This window comes from Vombatus ursinus, unplaced genomic scaffold, assembly GCF_900497805.2.
Source record: "Vombatus ursinus unplaced genomic scaffold, bare-nosed wombat genome assembly UNPS02005459.1, whole genome shotgun sequence".
Lineage (NCBI taxonomy): Eukaryota > Metazoa > Chordata > Mammalia > Diprotodontia > Vombatidae > Vombatus > Vombatus ursinus.
The window spans coordinates 1547150-1571074 of NW_020945237.1; the positions used below are offsets into that span (position 1 = coordinate 1547150).

Sequence of the window (23925 nt, forward strand, 5' to 3'; positions counted from 1 at the left end):
CTATGTGACCCTGGGAAAGTCGCTTAACTCTGTTTGCCTCAGTTCCTCATTTGTAAAATGAGCTGGAGAAGGAAATGGGAAACCATTCCAGTATCTTTGCCAAGAAAACCTCAAATGGGATCACAGAGTCAGACACAACTGAAAACGACTGAACAACAACAAATTGTGTGTTGGTTATTTCTATAAATGTTAACTGAAATCATCTTAGGGCAAAGTCATATTGGAGAACATTGGAATTGGGGGAAGGCAAGAATTTGGCCATCTCTCTCTTTCAAAGCCGGAAATCTTGGATATTAAATTAATGTTAAACAAAGTTGTTTCTGGTAGATAAACCTAAAAATGAAAGTATTAATTTTTTTCTTTAACAGCTTGTATCAAAAAATATGAGTGAGGAACTATGTAGTTTTTCAAGTTGTTACAACAAGAGTAATCAGTTTTGTAAAAAACAAAACAAAGAAACGGCCCAGTAAAAGGAAGGCTCTTATCAAAACAGTGTGAAAGTCTGAAAGCAGAACTCTTCTATACTATTGCTTGCATGCTGCCTTTCTTAGCTCAAAGTACTTCAAAAGATTTGATCTACGAGAAGAAACTAACCATTTCTCTTAGTGATAATAAAAGGTGAAGTAAATTAATTTTATAATAAATTACTTGTATAATTGCTAGATATTTTTGAAAAGACAACTACTCTAAATAATTCAGTGCAGGGTCCACAAATTCATACTTTGATCCAGAAAGATATGGTTGCATTTATGAAAAAGATGGATAATCAATTTATGAATTTTAATGTTTCCCATTTAAAAAAAAAAACTTGCCTACAAATAAAATAGAAGAAAGTAATGACTTATTCATTAGTCATTTGACCGGAAGCAATTTAATTTTAAGACCTAGATGTTTCTAAATATGAATAGATAAGGAAACTATTTGCCACCATGAAATACAACACATTTGACTTTACTCCATATGAGCAAACGTGATTAATAAGCTTGTCTTATGATAGCACATTTAACCAAGCATTTGAATCTCAATTTTATGATTGGGTTTTGGGTGGAAAAAAAAAACAACCCAGCTCTCTAGTTTTTATTAAGCAGAATGGTGGAAATTTTAACATTGTTAATGAGTTTTCCTGCTTCAGCTGTTTGGAAAAAAAAAATCTCAATTAGCAATTGAAAAAGAATTATGAGTAACAATATAATCAGTGACATCATGTTTTCAGAAATGTGGTTACCAAAAAAGTCTACCCATTGAAATAACAGTTACTTTGTTATAAATATGAGATTTTGTATTTATCCATATTAAGCTGTATTTTATATTATGTGATTTGTTTTATTTCTTACAATTTGAAATTTTAATAAATCTTAATTTTATTTGAATAAAATACAAGCTACTAAAATTATTTGTGTAATTTGCTTTATGTGAAGTGGGAGGGGGCACAATTATTTTTTTTGTATAAAAGGAGAGTATGCTACATAAAGTCTTGAAAGCCAAGGATTCTACTGATGAGCCAATGGCTTGTACTTCTAAATTTGTCTTTAGAAACCAAATCTTTCATTTCCTTTTTATTCTACAAAGTACATGGTACAATGTTTTTAGATACAGTAAATTCTTGGTGAATATAACTGAATTGGAGTATATTAAATATGCTTTATTTTTATGGTGATGATGAAAAACACAGGTCAAGTAAATAAACATTTTTTTCTTATTTACAGAATTTACCTTATTTTATAGCTTTCCTTTTGCACAATTTTATATACATATATATATATATATATATATATTTTCCCCTGTAGGAGGGAGGAATACTTGAAAAACATGCAAACCTCTTGAATTCTGAATATATTTGAGGTTATATTCAGTGTTAAATTTTACTAGAGTATTACAATAACTTAGAAGGTGTTTCTGTTGACGTGTCTGACAGAGTAGCAGTGACAGTGATGGAATTTGATGAAAGATTAGCATAGTGATACATGTTGGAGATTGTGAGAATTGTTTTATTGTAAAGAGGGTGGCTTAGAGGGGCAGCTAGGTAGGTGGCGTAGTGGATCCCGCCCTGGAGTCAGGAGGACCTGAGTTCAAATGCGGCCTTAGACATATAACACTGACTTTTTTTTTTTTAGGCAATTGGGGTTAAGTGACTTGCCTAGGGTCACACAGCTAGTAAGTGTCAAGTGTCTGGTCTGAGGCCAGATATAATCTCAGGTCCTCTCGACTCCAGGCCCTGTGCTCTATATGTTGTATGACTTTGGGCGTGAGTCACTTAACCCCAATTGCCTCACAAAAAAAAAAAAAAAAAGTTGCTTAAGAAACGTGGACCATCAGTTGGGACTCGAGCGTTTGTGTTGCAACAATGTATAAGATTGTTTAATGTGAAGGCCAAAAAAGACTCTCAGAAACCAGATAGAGAAGGAAAGTGGGGCTTCCGGTTGGCATCTGGTGGACTGGACTGGCTGGATGGCAGCGCCAGGGTTTTATCTTCCTTCTGTGGCCCCTCCCGAAAGGCAACAAGGGACACCTGGGGACTCCAGGGAGAGGGTGGCTCCTCCTGCCCGGCCTGGAGAGGAGGAGGAGGAGATAATAAGCCCTGGCAACTGGAGGGATGCTGTGGCGGGACCCCAGGGCTGATGTCCGGCCTGCGGGATGAGCTGCGTCCCAGGGTCCCAGGGGCTTCGAGCCTGTCGGCCCACAGCTCTCGCATCCTGAGCTCCCGGGGCCCTGAACGAGAGCTTCCACAAGTACATGCGGAACCCTTACAAACCAGACAGCACCCCTGAGGTAAGGGAAGAAGGGAAAGAGGGAAGTCGAATGCAGCGGGGATGACTGCAGGAGTCTGGACTGGAGGGGCGTCCCTTTCAGGAGGAATCAGGAAAAGACCCTGGGAGGAAGGGTGGAGGTGGGAAAGTAAGGAAGGCAGGGAAGGGAGAGCCTGGCTTAGAGGCTGGAGCAACAGCCTGAGGTTTGGCGAACGGCTGATAGAGCTATGCGACCTTGAGCAAATCATTTCATTTCTCCGAGTCTGTTTCCTCATCTGTAAAACGGGTCTGACATCTCCTACAATTACTGTGAAGCTCAGATGGGATATATATGTGTGTATGTATGTACACAAATACATATATAAGTACATATATATCCTTCTACAAGCTTAGAGGCTATACATGAAAGCAGGTTATTTTTATTAGAGAATTAGCTAGGTAGTACAGTGGATAGAGCACTGGGCCTGGAGTCAGGAAGATTTGAAATCAAACTTGGTCTCAGTCTTAGCAGTGTGCCCTGGGCAAAGCACTTATCCTCTGTTTGTCTCAGTTTCCTTATTTGTAAAACGGATTTAATAATAGCACCTACCTCCCAGGATTGTTTTGAGGATCAAATGAGATAATATTTGAAAGCACTGAATGCCTGAATGCTTCTTTCCTTTCCTTTCCTTTTTCCTTTCCTTTCCTTTCCTTCCCTGCTTCCTTCCTTCTATCATCAGAGAGTATGGGTGTGATTTGAGGTAGAAAATTCCCACGTGGAAAACTTCCCCTATCCCTCCATTAGACGTGTAATAAAACATCTTAGTAGTAACATCATTGTAAAATTTGAGAAAATTTGGAAGCCTTGGCCAAAAACCTGCACATATTTTTTTTTTCCATTTAGGAATTTTGAGGACGAAATGGAAATTGACTTAGCACTCATTTTTACAAGTGTCTCTTCTGGCTCTAAAATCATCTTGGCAGGCTAGGAACATACAAATGCCCTGTGTTATAACTGTTTTTGCTCTTAGACAAATCACGTTGGGAGGATTAAAGTGAAAAATTTGGGTCAATATGCATTAACTATACATTTGAACATTTTAAAATGTTGTAACCAAAGCAGCTGCAAGTTAATGACCTTTAAGGAAAATAGTTTCATTTACTCAGAGGGAAATATAGTCCCCAAGCATTTATTAAGCACTTACTATGTTCCAGACACCATTCCTTTGTGTCTGAGGACACAATGAAAGGCCTTGCCCTCAGAGAGCTCACAGTCTAATGGTGGAGACTGCAGGAAAATAGCCGTGTTGAATAGCCACTATTGAAAAACCCAACTGGAGGTAATCTACAGAGAGAAGGCACTAGCATTAAAGAGGGTCTGGATGAGGTTAGAACTAATGTGCTGAAATCGATATTTACTTTTTTTTTTTAAAGCCAGCAATAAGCTGTACCTAATGGAAATTTGCAGTTTCATCTACCATCCTCTTTTCTGTTGTTCTTTGTATGTGGTTGTTTGTCGAGTCCAAATTTATTTTTTAAAATATCTCTTAGTTTGTGCCAGTTTCTGAGAAGTCAGCAAAAACGTGAGAACAGATAAACTGAGGAACTTTCTATGTAGTAAAAGGTCTTTGTTATCTTTTGGGAACTAATTGTCCTCCATTGTAGTAACCAGACATAGAAAGAACCCATTCTCAGGAAGGGAGCAGAGGAAGAAAAGGAAGAAAATCCTCTGGGCTAGGCAATTTCAACCTTTGTCATATCCAGCCTGATCTACTCAGTCTTATTTTCTGAGCTGTTCTACTAAGAATTTCTGCATCTTCTAATGCTTCATTTTAATCAATGACTAGAAGTTCAAGATTTGCCCAATTTCAGATAAACTTTATTCGTTTTTGGTATTTTTAAAAATACATGTTTCTTGATATCTTTTGGGTTAAATACCACCTACATTTCCCATTGTATTCTACTGTCTACCACTCCCAGAAAGTCATTCCTTATAACAAAGAATAAAAAAGGAGAAAGAAAAAAGGTTCAAGAAAACTATCATATGGAAAAAGTCATTATAACATGCAGTATGCCATACCCGTCGTCCCCCACCTCTGAAAAGATGCCGAGGAGAGGTGTCTTCTCATAACTTTTCTTTAGGTCCAAACTTGGTCATTATAATTCCAAGGTGTTCTTTTTGTTGTTTTATGGTGGTTGTTTCCAATTTTATTGTGTAAACTGTGGCAGGAAGGTGATATAATCTCTGACCATGATAAGGAACCAAAGTGTGTATATTTAGTTTTTGTTGAATATATGTACATGTAGCATGGCCTTAATTTTAAGTAAATGTGATGTGTACATGTCTGCTTTCTCTAAGACAAAAAATGCATATGTTAACTTTACTCTTTCTTCATATGTGACGCTTACTTAATTTTTTCCTCTATGACTTAATGACCCTGTATTAAAAAAAAAAAAAGATTTTCTCTCTGTGTACCAGGTGTCCAGTAATGTTTATGGACTGGGTCACAGTCTGAGACCTCTGTTTTTCTACTATTATTTTAGTTCTAGCATCAATCTTTTTTTTTTCATCAACTCATTTTTTTTTTTAATTTTTAGGCAATTAGGGTTAAGTGACTTGCCCAGGGTCACATAGCTAGTGTCAAGTGTCTGGTCTGAGGCAGGATTTGAACTCAGGCCCTCCTGACTTCAGGACTGGTGCTCTATCCACTGCACCACCTAGCTGCCCCCAATCAACTCATTTTTTTAACCAAAAAAAAAAAAGGTGTAATAGAAAGACATTTGTCTCCTGGCATTGTTGTTTGAGCAGTTCCATCTTGCCTGCTCTACAGATATTAGCACGGGTTTCCAGAGCTCTGCCCAGCTGAGGCAGCTGAGAAGACTCTTACTAGCTCAGGGTGATGTGAGGGACTCCAGGATGTTCTCTCAGACTCATGCCTTTTCTGTGTGAAGCATATTGTCCGATGAAATAAGTCTGGAGTTGAATCGCGGGAAGCGTGGCGGTTTCCAGACTTCTCAACCCTCGAACGCCAAAGACAACTTAGAAGGTCAGTGGGAAAAGTCTGTGATTGCGGTGAGAGAAGGAGCCGTGAGTCTGGAACGCAGCCTCTGGGGCAGCAGCTGTCTCCTGAGCTTCTGGCCCACAGACTGAGGGGGAATCTAGTGGATGATCAGAGGGGGATTTCAGGGATCTCTTTGCCAGTGCTGAGGCAGGAATCTCTTGCTTTAACGGTGCTTGGATCAGGGTCACAGTTCTGAGGCAGGGGTCCTGGGGCAAGGAGGAGCGCTGGCATGGTGGAGCTTGTTGTGAAGGTGGAGAGGAAATACCCCACCCCTTATCATACCATCTTGGAAGAACTGAGAATTTACAGGTCCACAGAAGTACCTCTGAAAACAGCTGTACCCCGAAGCTTGGGACAGTACGTTCTCCACATTGGAAGCAGACTTTTACCTTAACAAAGAGTTTAAAACTCAAGTAATTGTCCAGGATCATGAGTAAGCAGCGCAAAAAAGAGCCAGACTATATTATCTTACTTCAGTGACAAAGAAGATCAAAACATACAACCAGAAGAAGAAAACAAAGTCAAAGCTCCTACATCCAAAACTTCCAAGAAAAATATGAATCAGTCCTAGGCCTTGGAAGAGCTCAAAAGGGATTTTGAGAAGCAAGTAAGAGAAGTAGAGGAAAAACTGAGAGTCATGCAAGAAAATCATGAAAAACAAGTCTTGCTAAAGGAGACCCAAAAAAATACTGAAGAAAATAACACCTTAAAAAATAGCTTAACCCAAACGACTAAAGAGGTCCAAAAAGCCAATGAGGAGAAGAATGCCCTAGAAAGCAAAATTGGCCACATGGAAAAGGAAGTCCAAAAGATTACTGAAGAAAATACTTCTTTAAAAATTAGAGCAATTGGAAGCTAGTGACTTTATGAGAAATCAAGACACTGTAAAACAAATCCAAAAGAATGAAAAATTAGAAAACAATGTGAAATATCTCATTGGAAAAACAACTGACCTGGAAAATAGATCCAGGAGAGAGAATTTAAAGATTATTGGACTATCTGAAAGCCATGTTCAAAAAAAGAGCCTAGACATCATCTTTCAAGAAATGATCAAGGAAAACTGCCCTGATATTTTAGAACCAGAGGGCAAAATAGAAATGGAAAGAATCCATCGGTCTCCTCCTGAAAGAGATCCCCAAAGGAAAACTCCTAGGAATATTGTAGCCAAATTCCAGAGTTCCCAGGTCAAGGAGAAAATATTATAAGCAGCCAGAAAGAAACAATTCAAGTATTGTGGAAACACAATCAGGAAAACACAAGATTTAGCAGGTTCTACATTAAGGGACCTCAGGGCATGGAATATAATATTCCAGAGGGCAAAGGAGATAGGATTATAACCAAGCATCACCTACCCAGCAAAACTGAGTATAATCCTGCAGTGGAAAAAATGGTCATTCAGTGACATAGAGGACTTTCAAGCATTCTTGATGAAAAGACCAGAGCTGAATAGAAAATTTGACTTTCCAATACAAGACTCAAGTGGAACATGAAGAGGTAAACAGGAAAGAGAAAATCATAACAGACTTATTAAGGTTGAACTGTTTACATTCCTGCATGGAAAGATAATATTTGTAACTCATGAGACCTTTGTCAGTATTAAGGTAGTTGGAGGTAAAAAATTATATGTATGTATATATATGTAGATAGATAGATATAGATATAGATAGATAGATAGAGGACACAGGGTGAGTTGAAGATGAAGGGGTCGTATCTGGAGAATAAAATTAAGGGGTGAGAGAGGATTATACTAGAAGGATAAAGGGAGAGATAGAATGGGGTAAATTATCTCACAAAGAAAAAACAGAAAAGAAAAGGCTCTTACAGTGGAGGGGAAATGGGGTAGGTGAGAGGGAATGAGTGAATTTTATTCTCATAGGATTTGACTTAAGGAGAGAATAACATACACACTCAATTGGGTATGGAAATCTGTCTTACCCTACAGGAAAATAGGGGGGGAAGGGGACAAAAGAGTAGGGGGATGATAGAGAGGAGGGCAGATTGGGAAAGGGGGTGATCAGAAGCCAATACTTCTGAGGAAGGACAGGGTCAAAAGAAAGAATAGAATAAATGGGGGGGTGGGATAGGATTAAGGGAAATAGAGTTAGTTTTTCACAGCATGTCTGCTATGGAAGTGTTTTGCATAACTGCACATGTATAACCTATATTGAGTTGCTTGCCTTTTCAGTGAGGGTGGGTGGGGAGGGAGGAAGGGAGAAAATTTGGAACCCAAAGTTTTAAAAACACATGTTTAAAAAAAATGTTTTCACATACAACTGGGAAATAAGAAATACAGGAAATGGGGTATAGAAATCTAACCTGCCCTACAGAAAAATAGAAGGGGAAGGGGATAAGAAAAGGAGGGGAGAGATAGCAGGGAAAGCAAACTAGGGGAAGGGGTTTTCAGAATGCATGCCATCTTGGGGTGGGCGGAGGGATGAGATGGGGTGAAAATTTGGAACTCAAAATCTTGTGGAAGTAAATGTTGAAAACTAAAATTACTAAGTAAATTTATTTAAAAATTTTTTTAAATTTAAAAAAATATTTTGATGCCAAAAAAAAAAAAGAAATAAGTCTGGAGTTGAATAAAAGCTCAACATGCTCTGCCATTTTTACTAGAGGCAGCCGGGTGGCGCAGAGGATACATTGCTGTGCCTGGCATCAGGGAGATCTGAATTCAAATTCAACTTCAGACATTTCCCAGCTGTGTGACCCAGGCAAGTCACTTAACCCTTGTCTGCCTTCTCAGTGTTGTTGTGAGGATAAAATGAGATATTTGTAAAGTGCTTTGCAAAACTTAAAGTGTTACACAATTGCTATTATTATTATTATTTGTAGTAGTAGTAGTAGTATTACCCTCTCTCAGGGCTCCTCCTACCTTTCTCTGGGAAGAATAACCTCATGAGTCACTCACACTTTAGCATGAGTCTGCCGGTCTCTCTAATTGCTTTCTTCCTGTGACCCTGGACAGCAGACAGCCCTTGGGTGCTTGTTGGAGGAGATGCAGACAAGATGGGATGGGACAGAAACAGGAGAGGGGGGTAAACTTTCAGCTCTGAAAGGCCATTATTGCTTCTGTGATTCCTCTCCACAGTTTTCCTGAGAGTCTGATTATGGGATTTAATTCAGTACCAAGGGTCCACCACCCCAAGTCTCTCCTTCCCATTCACATAAATTCAGGCAAAAAAACACACCCCTCCTGGGTAGTGCACATTCCCTCACCAGCACATTTCTCCTGCCTTTCACAGCACTGCTTGTAGATTTCTGGGACCAAGTTCTGTGATCCTGGGCAAGTCATTTAACCTCTGTTTGCCTCAGTTGTTTTATCTGTAAAATGGAGATAATAAGAGCATCTACCTCACAGGTTATTGTGAGGTTTCATTGAGATAATATTTGTAAAGTGCTTAGAAGAGTGCACATAGTAAGCACAATAAAAATGTTAACTATTATTTTTTTTTAAGTAAGGAATAAATGCTTTGTTGGTTTGAGGTGAATTGATATGGGGAAGACAATTATAATTTTTTTAAATGTTCTTAAAAGCCAAAGGTCATTCAGAAACAAGGTGCATGTGAGTTTTGGTTTCTTTTTCCTTTTCAGTAATCCAGTGGAATAAAATATTAGGGAAATGGTTGTTTTTTTTTTTCTTCTGATTTTTACAATCTATTTAATACTTACGCATCTACTTTTCAGGTTATCCTGCATTTGGGAACAAGCGAGAATAAATTGCTTTGACATAATTAAAGAAAGAGTAAGTAGAGTACTACTGTCTCATTATTTCTCTTAAAGGTGACCCATTATGGTAGATTCTTTTTTTTTTAATTTTAAGCTTAAATGCAAAATGAGAAAAGAAAAAATTTCCACGTACATAGCAGAACACAGAGAATTCAATATAAAACAATAAATTTCTATTTCAAACTGTTAATGTTTTTGATAACCTATGTAATCAATGCTATACCTTGTTTTCAAAACTTTCCAGCTTTTGTGCTTCCTTCTAAGTTTTCTTTTGTTCTCTGCTGTGCACTTTCTATTTTATTTTATTTCATATCTCCCTCCCTCCCAACCCTGCACTAGAGAAGGCTACAATTAAACACAAATATATGTTGTGTTTACACATATACACATATATCTGCATCTATATCTATAGACACATATACATATATGTAAGACCATACTATACATATTTTTGTATTCCACATATTTTCTTTCTCTGGAAGTGGATAGCATCTTCCTTCATAGGTCCAAATCTTTCCGTGTTTTTCTAAATCATCATTTCTTATATCTCAGTAGTATTCCATAGATTATTTCTTAAGGCTCTTCTTCCCTACCCCCAAATCACCTTTGGAATTAGAGAAATTGGGGCTGGCAGGGATAAAGAAAGACTTGAAATCTTCTGGGAATGTAGCACGGTGCTGGAAAGCCCTTTTTAAAAAAATTTTATTTATTTTTTGTTTTCAACATTCACTTCCATAAGCTTTTGAGTTTTTAATTTTCTCCCCCTCCCACCCCTCCCCCCTCCCCAAGATGGCATACAATCTGATATAGGCTCTATACACACATTCTTATTAAACATAGTTTTGCATTAGTCATGGTGTAAAGAAGAATTAGAACTGATGGGAGGAACCACAAGAAAGAAGAAACAAAAAAAAAAGTGAAAGCAAATAGTATGCTTCGATCTGTAGTCAACCTCCATAGTTTTTTCTCTGGATGTGGACAGCATTTTCCATCGTGAGTCTTTTGGAGTTGTCTTAGATCCTTGCGTTGCTGAGAAGAGCTAAGTCTATCAAAGTCAGTCATCACACAACATGTTGCTGGTACCATGTACAATGTTCTCCTGGTTCTGCTCACTTCACTCAGCATCAGTTCATGTAAGTCTTTCCAGGTTTTTCTGAAGTCTGCTTGCTCATTTCTTAAAGCACAATAGTATTCCATTACATTCATATACCACAATTCGTTCAGCCATTCCCTGGGAAGCCCTTCTGTTGACCTTTCAGAACTAGACCCTTATAAAAGGCATGGGTGTCTGTGAGCTGCCTTTACATAAGGTGGGGCATTTACATGTCAAGGTCATTTACATGTGGTGTATAAACTTGTGTGCTTTTCCTCGAACGTGGACTCATCCTACACTTCGGAAGTTCGTGGTGCATCAGACCTAACCAGGGGAGTTGGAAAGCCTTTCCTTACACCCACTGTTTCTGTTCATCACCTCTAGATGGGTATAACGAATGAGCCTAAGAAAAGCTGTTCTTCAGCTCTCTCTAATGGCTGTCTTCTTCAGTCTTCAGTAATTGCCAGCCTCCCTTACCTGATGGTTACCAGTGCAGAAGGACTAACCAGGAGGCTTGAACATACAAACATACATATTTTGTGTTTGCATGTAGAGCTCCTCAAAAGCTGTCTCCTCCTGCCCCCGGCCCTTCCTAAAACTGTGGGAATGGTCCAGGAAATCCATCACCTCCAGGTTTGTATCCTGGCTTTGACCCTCATCCTAAAGAAAATACCCAACTGGAAAAATTAGTCTTTGGAAGAAAAAATGGAAAACCAATTAGTATGCCAGTTATAGGCGGCAAAAGAATTAATGCAAAGGATCTAGTAAGGAAACCTGCCTCCTCCTGTGTCCTTGACTAATAATGGGAGGGGTCATTTGCATTCTTGGGAACATAGCTTTAGCAGGGATGCTTTTGGAGCAGTGAGGACAGTGGGGGGCAAGGATCCAGCCAGACTGATGAGGGCAGATACAATAGCCACATCACGCTCAGTGCCCATTAACTAATTTGACTAATGAACAATCTGGTCTGGTGATCTTTCCAGCTAAGATTCGAACCAACCACTGCCCTGAAACTGGTGCCCACAGCAGGGAAGAGCTGCAATATTAACCCTTTCCTGCCTTCCAGATGGACATCTTATCACAGCTCTCTATTTTGGTGACACAGATCCCAAGATGTCACTCCACAGGGAGAGACCACCTGTTCCTGTGCGCTTGTCCAGTGAGGGAAGATCGATCTGTGTATGCTTCTATGTATGCATGTTGTCATCTCCCCTCTCCCCGACACTGAGGGCAGGGACTGTTTCATTTTTGTGTTTGTATCCTTAGAGCCTAGCACTGTGCCTGGCACATAGCAGGCACTTAATAAAGGCAGCTGACAGAGTGTTGGATTTGGAATCAGAAAGACCTGAGTTTAAATACTACCTCTGACGCCTACTAGCTATATGATACCTCCCTCTGCCTCAGTTTCCTCATTTGTTGAAATGAGGATAATAATAGCACCTAGCTCCCAGGGTGGTTGTGAGAATAACGTGAGACAATCTTTGAAAAGCACTTTGCAAACTTTGAAAGCTCTATATAAATGCCAGCTGAATGTGTGCTGAGTGGTTGGCTGGTTTTTGCCAGCATCGCAGAAAGATGGCATTCTGACTTAGCATTCCACCTGTTATCACAGGCTGTCCGGGCAGGAGGAGCCCCTACCTCCGGGCACCATGCCTGGCCCACAGAAGACACTGAATAAGCACTTGTGGAATCGAACTGACCTGTAATCATCTAGTTCAAGTCACTTGTTGTCTAGAGGAGGAAACTGTGGCCCAGACACACTGGGGGCAGGCCACTCGACCCACGTGGGGGCAGGCGGTGACACAGCCATGTCTCCTGTGCCCTTTTCATCCTGCCTCCTATTAGATACTCCAAGAAACAGAATTCTTGTCCTCCCCTGTGCTAGAATTCGATAGGACAGTCACCAACTATGGACGGTGAACCTTTGGGAATAGCTACATTTAGTTCACGTCATCCTTGTACTATAAATTACATTGGGCAGGTAGATGGGCAGGCCACGGAAAACAAGCATTTATTAAGTGCTTACTATGCACCAGGTACTGTGCTAAGCACTAGAGACACAAAGATAAGTGGGGAGAAAAAAAGAAAGACACCACCATTTTTAAAAATGAGTAAGTAGAGAAAGGTGGTAGGAACTCCATGCTTTTGAAAAATTTTTCTCTTTCCTCATCAGTTTAAAATATACAGTAAACTGCTTATCAAACTGAATTAAATTGACAGTCAGGATTAATGATCCATTAATGATTGTGTTTATAAAGTGCTAGGAGATCTTTGGGTTGAAGGCTACTAGATCATTAGTCATAAAAGCACAGTACTAGGGTACAGTGGAATCATTTCTGCTTTTCAAAGTTCTCTTAGCCCAGGGGACACTTTATTCCAAGTGGCAGTGTCTGTCTCATCTGAGCTAGTCACAGCAGAAAAATTGTGCGGAGCTGTCCACATTGGGCTGGCCACATACCCAGACACTGGAGACCCACAGCCACTCTGCTCTCAGCCTCCCCTCTGCAACCTTTTCCATGCTGCCCGCACCAGCTTGTATTCCAGGTACAGTGGTGGTGGGCTAGGAACGCCACCTTCTGGGAGCCAGTCTGGGTCTGGCAAAAGACCCACTGTGACTCTTGACTGCACCATGGCAGTGATGAAGTTTCAAGTTTTGTCCATCTCATTTTCTCCATGTCTGCACAGCTCTCAGAGAACAGACCTTCACAACTGAAATGGAATTGCGGTCTAAGCTTCTGGGCGGGAAACTTCTTCTCAGCCCTGAAAGCCTTTCACTGCGATGAGCCTGGATGGGTCAGGATTATTTTCTCAGACACTCAGAATAAAATTTGTTTGTGTAAGTAAACTTCCTTGTTTATAATGGAGTCTGGTGACAAAAACAGCTCATGTTTTACAAAGAGAAAGGACTAATGTGTATGTTTCAAAATGTCTAACATTTCAAATCCCAAGCACAAGTTAGACCACTGACATAAGAGTCAGGAAAACTGGAAGATCTGGGTTCAAGTCTTGCCTCTGACAAATACAGCAGTGTGACTCTGGGCATGTTACTTAAACTGAGTTTCTCAGGCCACTCTCTAAGACTATAAGTTGCAGGGGCCAACCTATGTGGGTAAATAATAATGGCTTATTTATATAGCACTTTCAAGTTTGCAAAGTATTTAACATATATTATTTGATCATCACAATAACCCTGTGAAATAGGTGCTATTATTAGCTCTATTTTATAGATGAGGTAACTGAGTTCAGGTTAATAACATTTGATTAAAATGAATAATATTTCAAAGGTATCCAGAGACTTCAAAAAGTCCTACAATCATTGCCAACTTCTAAACTCTTTCCAAATACAACATTTTAAAAAAATGAGTTTCTGGACAACCAAGTCATATCAGCAATGGAAGCCTCAGGAGAGTTTTCTCATCTGAAGAAATTGAGTTTGCCAAACATCCAGGGAATAGACCAAAGCAGGTATTAAGGCTTGGTATGTATTATATACTAACCAGCCATCGCAAAACTGTTTAACTTCAACTTTGCTGTAACTAACCTGCAAATTTAGCCATGAGAATCTGAGTGCCCAGTTTCTAAAAGCCATTTGTTAAATGGCAAGAGGCTATTTAGAAATATGCTCATTTAGGACTGATGGTGTTTTGGTTCCTTAAGGCAGTACATTATCAAAACCATGTGGTTAGACAAATTTAATAACTAGGTAGTTTCTGTAACAAATTTTAAAATTGGGATCATTTTGTGGTTACAAACTCAAGCTGCTTTTTATTCCACATCTTAATTTTGATACAATGTAGGTGCATATCATTTATGTAATCTAGGGATTAGTACATACTCAAAAAGTTTATTTCTTTAAAAATTACATTTTAATAAAACTATTTTATGTTACATTTTTCATTTTACCAGTCACTCTTTGCTTAAAACAAATTTGAATTTGATTTCAAATTTGGAATGATGATTAAATGATGACATTTTACATTAAATTTTTTTATTCTGCATTCAATGTCTACCTCCCAAAAAGAACTTTTTTTTGGGCAATTGGGGTTAAGTGATTTGCCCAGGGTCACACAGCTAGTAAGTGTCAAGTGTTTGGTCTGAGGCTGGATTTGAACTCAGGTCCTCCTGACTTCAGGGTCGGTGCTCTATCCACGTACCACCTAGCTGCCCCCAAAAAGAACAGTTTTTTAAAAAAATTACATCATACAAATATATATGCATAGCACATATATATATGTGTGTATATTTATAAATATATGTATACATATGTATATAGGTGTATATATATATGTATAAAATAGAATGGGAAATAGATATATGAAACTGTAAATCTTTATTATGTTTGGCTTCCTTTAAAAAAAAAGTATATTATAAATTCCCTATGTTACTTTCTAAGCTGTCCTGGATAAAGAAGTTACTTAACATTTAATTATGGGCCAGGCCCTGGGTTAAGTACTAGAGATACAAGACAGTAAGACAGTCCCTGACCTCAAGCTCACTTTTTTTTTTTTGGGTGAGCAATCGGGGTTAAGTGACTTGCCCAGAGTCACACAGCTAGTGAGTGTTAAGTGTCTGAGGCCACACTTGAACTCAGGTCCTCTGGACTCCAGGGCCGGGGCTCTATCCACTGTGTCATCCAGCTGCCCCGAGGAGCTTACATTCTAACAGGGGAAGACAAGTCACACAGGGAAGCGAGGGTATGGTTTGGAAATAGTGGCTAAGAAGTAACTTGGAGGCCTGCTTCCGGGCCAGGTTGAGCTAACAGCCTGGAGACAGCAGGTGGTTCTGCGGGCTCGAAGGCAGTTTGGTCCCACATCTTCCTTCTCGTTCCCGCCTCCCTTCGTTGAGTTGCTCCTTGCCCCTTGCTTTACTGAGAACATTGAGGCCATTTGAATGTTCTCTCCCTCTCTTCATCTCAGGGCCCTGGTTTCACCCTGCTTCATCTCTTCCTTCGCCCAATCTAATGGTAGAGGAGACCCTTCCGTTTGCCCAGGCCCGTCCCTGTGTGTGCCTGATCTCATCCCCTCTAGTCTCCTCCTCAATCATCTGGCTTATTCTAATCCACTTCTTATCTCCTAGTTCCTTTCTCCCTGCCTTCAAAAATACTCCCCCACGCTTGAAACAATGTTCACTAGACCTCCCCATCCCCTCTAGCTATCGTCCTGTATCTCTCCTCCCTTTCTCAGCCAGACTCTGTGAGAATAGTCTACACTCTCTGCCTTGGCTTCCTCTGCAATCTGGCTTCCAACCACTCCACCGAGCCCGTTCTCTCCCGGAGATCTCTTTGCCCAATCTGGTGGCATCTTCTCAGTCCTCATCCTTTTCCACCGGCTATCTACCCCCTCCTCCTGGATACGCTCTTCTCTGGTTTCTGGGACACCGCTCCTGACCTGTACCTGACTGCTTCTTTTCAGGCTCCTTTACAGCTTCATCATCCAGATCACAGTAGCTATGGCTGTTGCCCCAACATTCTCTCCTATACTCTGCGCTCTTACGACTCATCAGCAATCTGGGGTTTAATTACCACCACTAAGCAGGTGACTCACAGATACATAGATAGCATCTACCTCCTAGGGTCCTTTGTTGTAACACAACACGCATAGTGCTTGGCGAACCTCCAAGAGCTGTATAAATGCTATTAGAGTTGTATCAATGCTATTATGGAGTCAATGAAAACTCGTGTGCAAAACTGAACTCATCTTTCCCCATATATCCACCCTTCCTGCAAACTTCCCTACTTCTGTCCAAGGCGCCACCCTCCTTTCAAGGTCCGCAAGTTTGTAACGTCAGCCTTATTCTGGACTCCTCACTTTCCCTCACCCCAAATATTTCATGAGTTGCCAAATCTTGCTTTCGCCTGCACAGCTTTTCTTGAAACCAACCCTTTTCTCCACCTACAGTGCCCGCCTTTTGGAGGCCCTCATCACCTAGATTATTCTAACAGCTTCCTAACTCTCCCTGTCCCAAGTCTATTCTATACACTCCTGGCAAAGGAATACTCCCTAAGTCCAGTTCTGACCACGTGACTCCCCTCAACCAACCCCAGAGCTCTCGAGGCCTTTGCCACCTGGTCCCGCCCTTCTTTCCAGGCTCATTGGGTATTCTTCTCCCTCCCACATCCTGCAACCCCACCAAACTGGCATCTTTCCTCCTTCCCCCCACAACCCTGCATCTGGTCTCTGCTGCTTTGCAGGAGTGATCCCTCATGTTTGGGGTGCTTTCCTTCCTTTGCCTCCCTCTCTTCCTTTAATATTGATGCAGATCAACCCCCGTCTTCTGCCCTTAGCCTTCTGGGAATCTCCCCACCTGCTCATGCCCTCCCTCTCAAGTTACCTTGTGTTAGCATCATGCTTTTTTCCACCCTGCACCAGCCCATGACGGCCCAGGGCATGACCTTCTCTGCCCCTCTAACCCCCCAGAATTTCAGCTCCTTTTTTATGATGGGCCATTTTCCTTCATTAGAATGGAAACTCCTTGAGCAAGGGCTGCTGTTTGTATTTCTATTGTCAACACTCAGTATAGTGCCTGGCACCTAGTAAGTACTTAATAACAGCTTCATCCAGTTACCTTAGTATGTATAGGTATGTATTCATTCTATATTTATGCAGTATTTATTTGTATAGATACTTGTTTTTTTTCCCAACATCACATTAGCTCCTTTCAGGTTGGGATTGTTCCATTCTCCGTATCTGTATCCCCACGTGGGACCTGGCACATAGTAGGTACTTAATAATGCCCTTGCTTGACTGATTGAGATGGATGGGAAGTGACATGGAGGCCTGGTTCCCAGTGAGATAAAGCAAAAGCTGAGCTGTGGAACTGGGGCACTCAGAGCATGGCCTAGGGAGATGTGGTAGGACAGGAAGGGGATGAGAACCGTGGCTGGAGGTCAAGTGGCAGAGTTTGGAAATGGGGGTTCAGAAGTGGAAAACACCTATGACTTGTACCGACTCTGTGATGATCCAAGTCAGGAAAGGCTTAAAGGGAGAGGGCTGGGAAACTGCTATTTTGCTCATCTAGCAATCTCTGCATTAAACATGTAAATGAAATAAATACAAAGTAGCTTGAAAAATATATTTTAATCCAAAAGTTTTAAGCATTAGTGTATCTCAGTTATTTACAACGACATTTACAGTGACTCACAACCACTCCTGTGGAAGACATAGAGTGCTAAAATAAATTTTAAGACTCAACTACAGCCAATTCTACCGGACACAAGCCAGAGTGTGTACAGGAAAGGGACGAAAGACAGATGAATATGTTAAAATCAGGGGAATGAAATGTCACTCACAGCTTTTGCCTGACAAGTGGGCGGCTTCAATCAGAGCCAAAGGAAAGGCCCTTGTTGTAGGCTGGCGCTGAGCTCCCTTTGCTCTCACCCAACTAACATATCAACGAGAAAGATTTCTAAGATCCTTTTTTAAAGGATTAGGATTTGGTCATATGGTACACTAATAGCCTTTAGTCTGATCTGGTAATGAGAAGCAGCTTTGAACAAACGGAGGAGGTAGGGAATGTGGTCACCCTTTACAAACGTTTCTACCATCAACAACTAGCCAACCTAACCACTCCTGTGCCACTTTTAGGAATATCCAAGGTTGCCTGGAATAAGCAAAGAAAGGCATCAGCTCAAACTTTGCTGGAAAGCTTTTTATGAAATATCTGGTATGCCCAGACTCCTCCCCCAAAGCCCTTCTACTCTAATTCTAGCTACCATATTAGTTTTAGGTCATATTTACAATTCAGTAATGTACACTCAATGTATGTCACCGTAGGATTTCCTGTTTAATCTGTGAGACATGGTTATGTTCATTTCACGGGGCATGGCACAGGGTCACTATTTTAAATATAACAAAACGTTTATAGTTTTGTATTTGTTTTTATGACATTGGTCAAACTCAAACTTACTGGGGTCCAAGGGCTAAGTATCAACTAAGTAATACTTTGGGATGAGAAGCCAGCACCCGCATCATCACACTGATGGCAAGAATCTATCCTGTGAAAGGCAGGGGCCACCTCCATCAGAAGCTTCCTCCCCTGCAGGATATCCTAGCTCAGCAAAGGAGACACCTATCCTATTCTACCCTAGTCTATACAGGTACCTCTTCAGAGTAATTCTTAAAAAAGACTGATTAAAAATGAGTGAAGAAAAAGCTAAGAAGATACCATTTACCTATGTGGTAATAATAAAAGGTTTTTTAAAAAGTTATTTCTTCAGCTATCCTCCAATTTCAGTAAGTACACTGCTGGACATCTTGTAATGGTGTGCACAGAGGACAGAGGAAAATGGAGTCTTAAAAAGCCATCCTAGATTACATGTTGTTGGCAACTGTTTCCTTAATGGTTATTGCAGGAGTAGGCCCAACGTGAGTCCATATGTACCCTTTCTCTGGTCTAGTGGGAACAGTGGGGAATGGTGAGGATCGAGACTTGAAATATTCTGAAGGTGCATGACAAACAAATTCCAAATATTCCATCTTCCTTGGAAGATCCTCTTCTGGTCCTGTAAGAACCAGGAAAGTTACACTTACAAAGAGATGATTACGAGGTCACTATAACAATCAAAATTCCTCATTCCTAGCTTACTGCTGCTGATAGGGACACCAGGTCCCAAGGTGTACGTGGGAGCCATTCTGGGCAATGGTGTAGCAGATGTTCCCTAGTGTTACTTACAATGGCAAAGAAAGGCAGACTAAATTCCTCTCACACAAGAGGAGGCAGCAGTCAGCTGAATGAATCTGGGGGACCCTAAAAAGCAGCATCCTTGCGGCTCTCCCACGGATTGTCCTGGAAATCTTCTTTATAGTAAGTGTTTTGGAAAATATAAAACTGCAGCTCATGTTACTTGGAGAAATCTCGTGCACACCTGTGTTTTAAACACGGTAGCTGCTGTGTAACTAAAACCATGAAATACTTAACTCTTCTTCCTGTGAATCAGACTTTCACACTCTCTGCGCACAATGGGGGTGCAGTTGTCAGCTTCCTGAACCCCGTGGGAACCGAGTTCAATCACTCGGGCCATTGACAGACTCACCTATGATATAAGACGCCGGATCAAACCGATCTTTGGGACTGGCCATGGTGGGGATGAGCCACGTCAGCGCCGCGCTCTTCTCGCAGTACTGGTCCTGGATAAAGCCCCTTATCTGAGCATAGTATGTCTTCCCATCTTGTTCATCAACCACAGAAACAACATCTCCAATCTGATAATATACTCCCTGGAAAGATCAGACGGATAATCCTGTTACAAATTAACAGAACATAGCTCTGACCTCAATGGTGAGAAGCTAATGGCGGTCTTGAAATATCTGAAGGGCCTGCTTGTAGAATCAGGCAAACAAGGCCCCTTCGGACTTGGTGAAGGACAAATGTTCCTTAACCATGGCTCTGGAGGCAGGGGAAGTCTGCCCTTTGCTGGACATTTTCCAGCATGGGGTGGCAGCTGACCCAAGTCCTCGTCGTGTACATGACAGACTCAGATGACCTCCAGGCCTCTCTCAACTCTGAGACTACGCAAACCTACTTATGGTTGGTCAACAAGAGTGTGTTGGTACAGCATGTCACCCTCAAACTAGGAAGACTCCAATGGCCAAGACAATATGACTATCAACAAGAACTTGTACTGTAGAGCATCTTTTAATTTTCAAAGTAATTTCCTCCATTTTACACAATTTGTGTGTCACAACTGCACCGTGCAGTATCATAATCCCTGTTTGGGTAGGGGAAAACTATGCACTTCCAGTTCTAAGGCTCCTAAATGGTCAGTGACAGCTGAGGCAGGAGGCCACTGTTCTGGAAACAAATGGTGGTGCAGTGGGTAGAGAACTGGGTCTAGAGACAGGAACACCTAAATTCAAATCCAGCCTCAGACACTCACTAGGCGTGTGACCCTGAGCAAGTCACTTAGACTGTCTCAGTTTTCTCATCTGAAAAATGGGGATAACAAGAGCATCTACCTCCCAGGGTCATTGTGAGGGTTAAATGAGATAATATTTGTAAAGGCCAGCACACAGTAGCTTCTATAGATGTGCTAGCGATTGTTAATATCACTGACTCACAGCGTTCTTTTTCGTATTATTCTGAAACAGTGATTACCTCCTGAGAAAACATATTCTTCTCCACTAGGGCTACTGAAAATAAAATAAACAGGAAACATACTTTGGCCAGAAGTTTTATTGGGGATCTGTTCTACCTTCAATTTGTGTTTTTGTGTTTATCGATCAGATACTATCAAACAACCAGTTTAAAACTAGAGCAACATTATAATGGCATGTCTTAGTGATCTTAATGCAAGGCTCCTCTAAACACAAAATTAATTAGTTCTTGTCAGTAGCAGGAAGTTAATGTATCCCAGAAAGGAAAGTTAACTATTTTTACAATTTGCTAATTAACATTTATTTCACATCAGGACATAAAATCCATTTTTACTGGAACAACTGATATCCTTTTTCAGAAAGGTAAAGGTGGAAAAGTATATATACATGAGATGCATCACTGAAATGGAAGTGAAAATGGAGCATGTGAGAACTGAAAATGTGAGCACAGGGGCAGCTAGGTGGCGCAGTGGACAGATCACTGGCCCTGAAGTCAGGAGGACCTGAGTTCAAATCTGGTCTCAGACCAAACACTTGACACTTACTAACTGTGTGACCCTGGGCAAGTCACTTAACCCCAATTGCCTTAAAAAAAAAAAAAAAAAAAAGAAAAATAATAGAAAATGTGAGCATGCCTCAGTCCATCATGTGTCAGGTTTCTTTTTCTCTGACACTAAGCAGGGCACAAAGGAATCTGGCCTGGCAAGGTACAAGAGCACTGAGCTCCAGTCCTGGCTCTGTTACTGACTTGGTAAGGAAACAAGGCCGCCCAGTTAAATGAGACTGAGGACCCTAGGCCTGGGATTCTTCACGCTCCACAGGCCCTGAAAACTCTCTTCTGGTCTGTTCACTATCTCCACTTTTGTGGATGATGCAGCAGCCTAACATCTGGAGGAGGCCCTGTGCACCTTTGGACTGGCTGACACTTCCTTTGCTCCTTCTCCTGCCCACCTGTCACCATCCTTCTGTATTATATCTGTTCCATAGTCTTGAAATACACTTTCATTTTTAAGTCAACACTCACAAATGTCTCCTAGAGTTAACAAATACGTCCCCATATCTAAATCTTCTCAGAAAACTTCTCCTCTCCTGCTCCCTCTCAACACTAGGTCTGGGGAGGGGTCCCCTGAACTCAGAATCACCTTTTTGGTAAAGGGAACATTATATCATGAAGATATTTTATGAGAGAAAAAAAGATTATTCCAGCTTCAAACAGCTAACTATGCAGATCGTGATAATACAGCAGTCTTAATAGCACATTAAACTAAAGACTGAAGCCTTCATATAGAAAGAATTTATATTTACCTTGTGAAATATTGATTCTGCAGTAATGATGGTGGAAACTGCTTCAGGAGCTTTGATGGGCTAAAAGAAAAACACAAAACCAAAACCATCACTGTGTTTTTTTTTAGAGAGGTGCTGAGTACATTTTTTAAGCCCCTGAAACTAGTACCAGAGTTTGAGAAGTTGGGGTTTTGGTAGAGCTGTAAGGTAGAGAAGGAACCTCACCCCCTACAAAAGCAGATCTACAACTGTTCTGCATTTACTACATGGAGGCACAGTACCAAGTACTTTAAATTATTACCCCACTTGATCCTCACGACAATCTTGGGAGTGAGGTGCTATTATTATCCCCATTTGAGGAAACTGAGGCAGACAGAAATTAAGAGACTTGCCCAACAGCTAGTAAGTATCCAAGTCACATTTGAACTCAGGTCTTCCTGACTCTGGGCCCAGTGCATTATGTACCATGGTGCCTCCTAGCTGCACTGTGGGATTTTATCTGAAGATTATTCTTTTTGTATTTGTTGAGACAAGTACTTAATATATGAATTGTTTTTTTTTTTTAATTTTGGTGAGGCAATTAGGGTTAAGTGACTTGCCCCAAGTCACACAGCTAGTAAGTGTTAGCGTCTGGGGCCACATTTGAACACAGGTCTTCCTGACTCCAGGGCAGGTACTCTATCCACCTTAGCCGCTCCTCTGTGTTTTGCTTTTTTTTTTTTTTTTAAAGAAAAAAGACACTGTTCATTAATACTGCAAGTAGAAGATGACTTATAAAACGGCAAAAGCCAAGTAAAACAGTTTTCCACTACATTTTGCAACTCCTAGACACTAAAATGCAAAATTCAGTTACTGTCAAGGAAAAGAGGGAGCTTAATTGACCTTAACTCAGGGAAACAAGAGAGAGTTTTCATACTAACAAGCCACCATCCACTCTATAACTGCCCTACCAATGGGGACAAGGAGGAATTTGTGGCTACTTTTGTTTCTAGTTACTAACATACTATAGAAGAATATCTAATTGATTTAGACTTCATGAATTTGAAACAGGGCTTGAGTTCAAGTCTGTTTGGGGGTTACTACGAAAACATATAATGTCTGTAGAAAGCACTCAGTCAACAAACCAGGCTGTGTGAGTGGGAGCCCAAGTGATAGTTGTGACTTGAGCTCTCTCAGCCTCAGCTTCCTCATCTGTAAAATGGGGATGAAATCCTAGCACCAACCTCCCAGGGTTGTTTCCAGGATCAAATGATATCTTATTTGCAAAGTGCTTTGCACAGGGCCTGGAGCACAGCCCGCATAGTGTGCATAATGTTATTTTTATTACTGTATCGGTACAAACTGCGTATTATAAACAATATCGAGATAATACTATAAACCAAATGTTATTACTTCCACATGCACAGTATGTGCACATATATACACTAGCCCACACATGTGCGCAGATACACCACACACGCGACAGACACACGCGCGTGGGTATCGATACATATACATATACACATGCACATACATACACATACACACACTATCTGGATGCACAGATGTCTCCATCAGAATCACGCCCACCAGCCCTCTATACGCACCTGCGCAGTGGGACGCGCGGGTCCTCCCGGCGCCCCTCCCCCTCCCCCTGGCCGGCCCCCCCCTCCCGCCGCCCGCCGCACTCACGTTCTTCAGCTTGAAGATGTGCCTGCGGCCCTTGCCCTTGGTGGACACCTTCTTCTCGGCCGCCGGGGCCGACTTGTACTTGGTGTTCCGCAGGCGCGCCGAGCGCCGGTGAATCTCCTGCTTGCTCTGCCGCGGACACATCAAGGAGCCGGCGCGAGCCGCCGCCGTTAGCGGGCAGGGGCCTGGCGCCGGGCCGCGCCTCGGACCGACCGCCCCGCCCCCGGCCCCGCCCCCAGGCCCGCGCCCCGCCCCCGGCCCCGCCCCGCCGC

General features: G+C 41.4%; 1 protein-coding gene across 1 annotated transcript in view; it reads right to left on the bottom strand.

Moving 5' to 3' along the window:
* Positions 1-17667: 17667 nt before the first annotated feature.
* GATAD1 (GATA zinc finger domain containing 1) overlaps positions 17668-23925 on the bottom strand; it is a 6819-nt gene continuing 561 nt past the window's right edge. Inside the window, exons 2-5 of the mRNA XM_027847858.1 lie at positions 23657-23838; positions 22007-22066; positions 19642-19825; positions 17668-19110 (exon numbers count right to left, since the gene is read on the bottom strand). Coding sequence (XP_027703659.1) covers positions 18920-19110; positions 19642-19825; positions 22007-22066; positions 23657-23838 — 617 coding nt within the window. The 3' untranslated portion in view covers positions 17668-18919. The remainder of the gene's footprint in view (positions 19111-19641; positions 19826-22006; positions 22067-23656; positions 23839-23925) is intronic.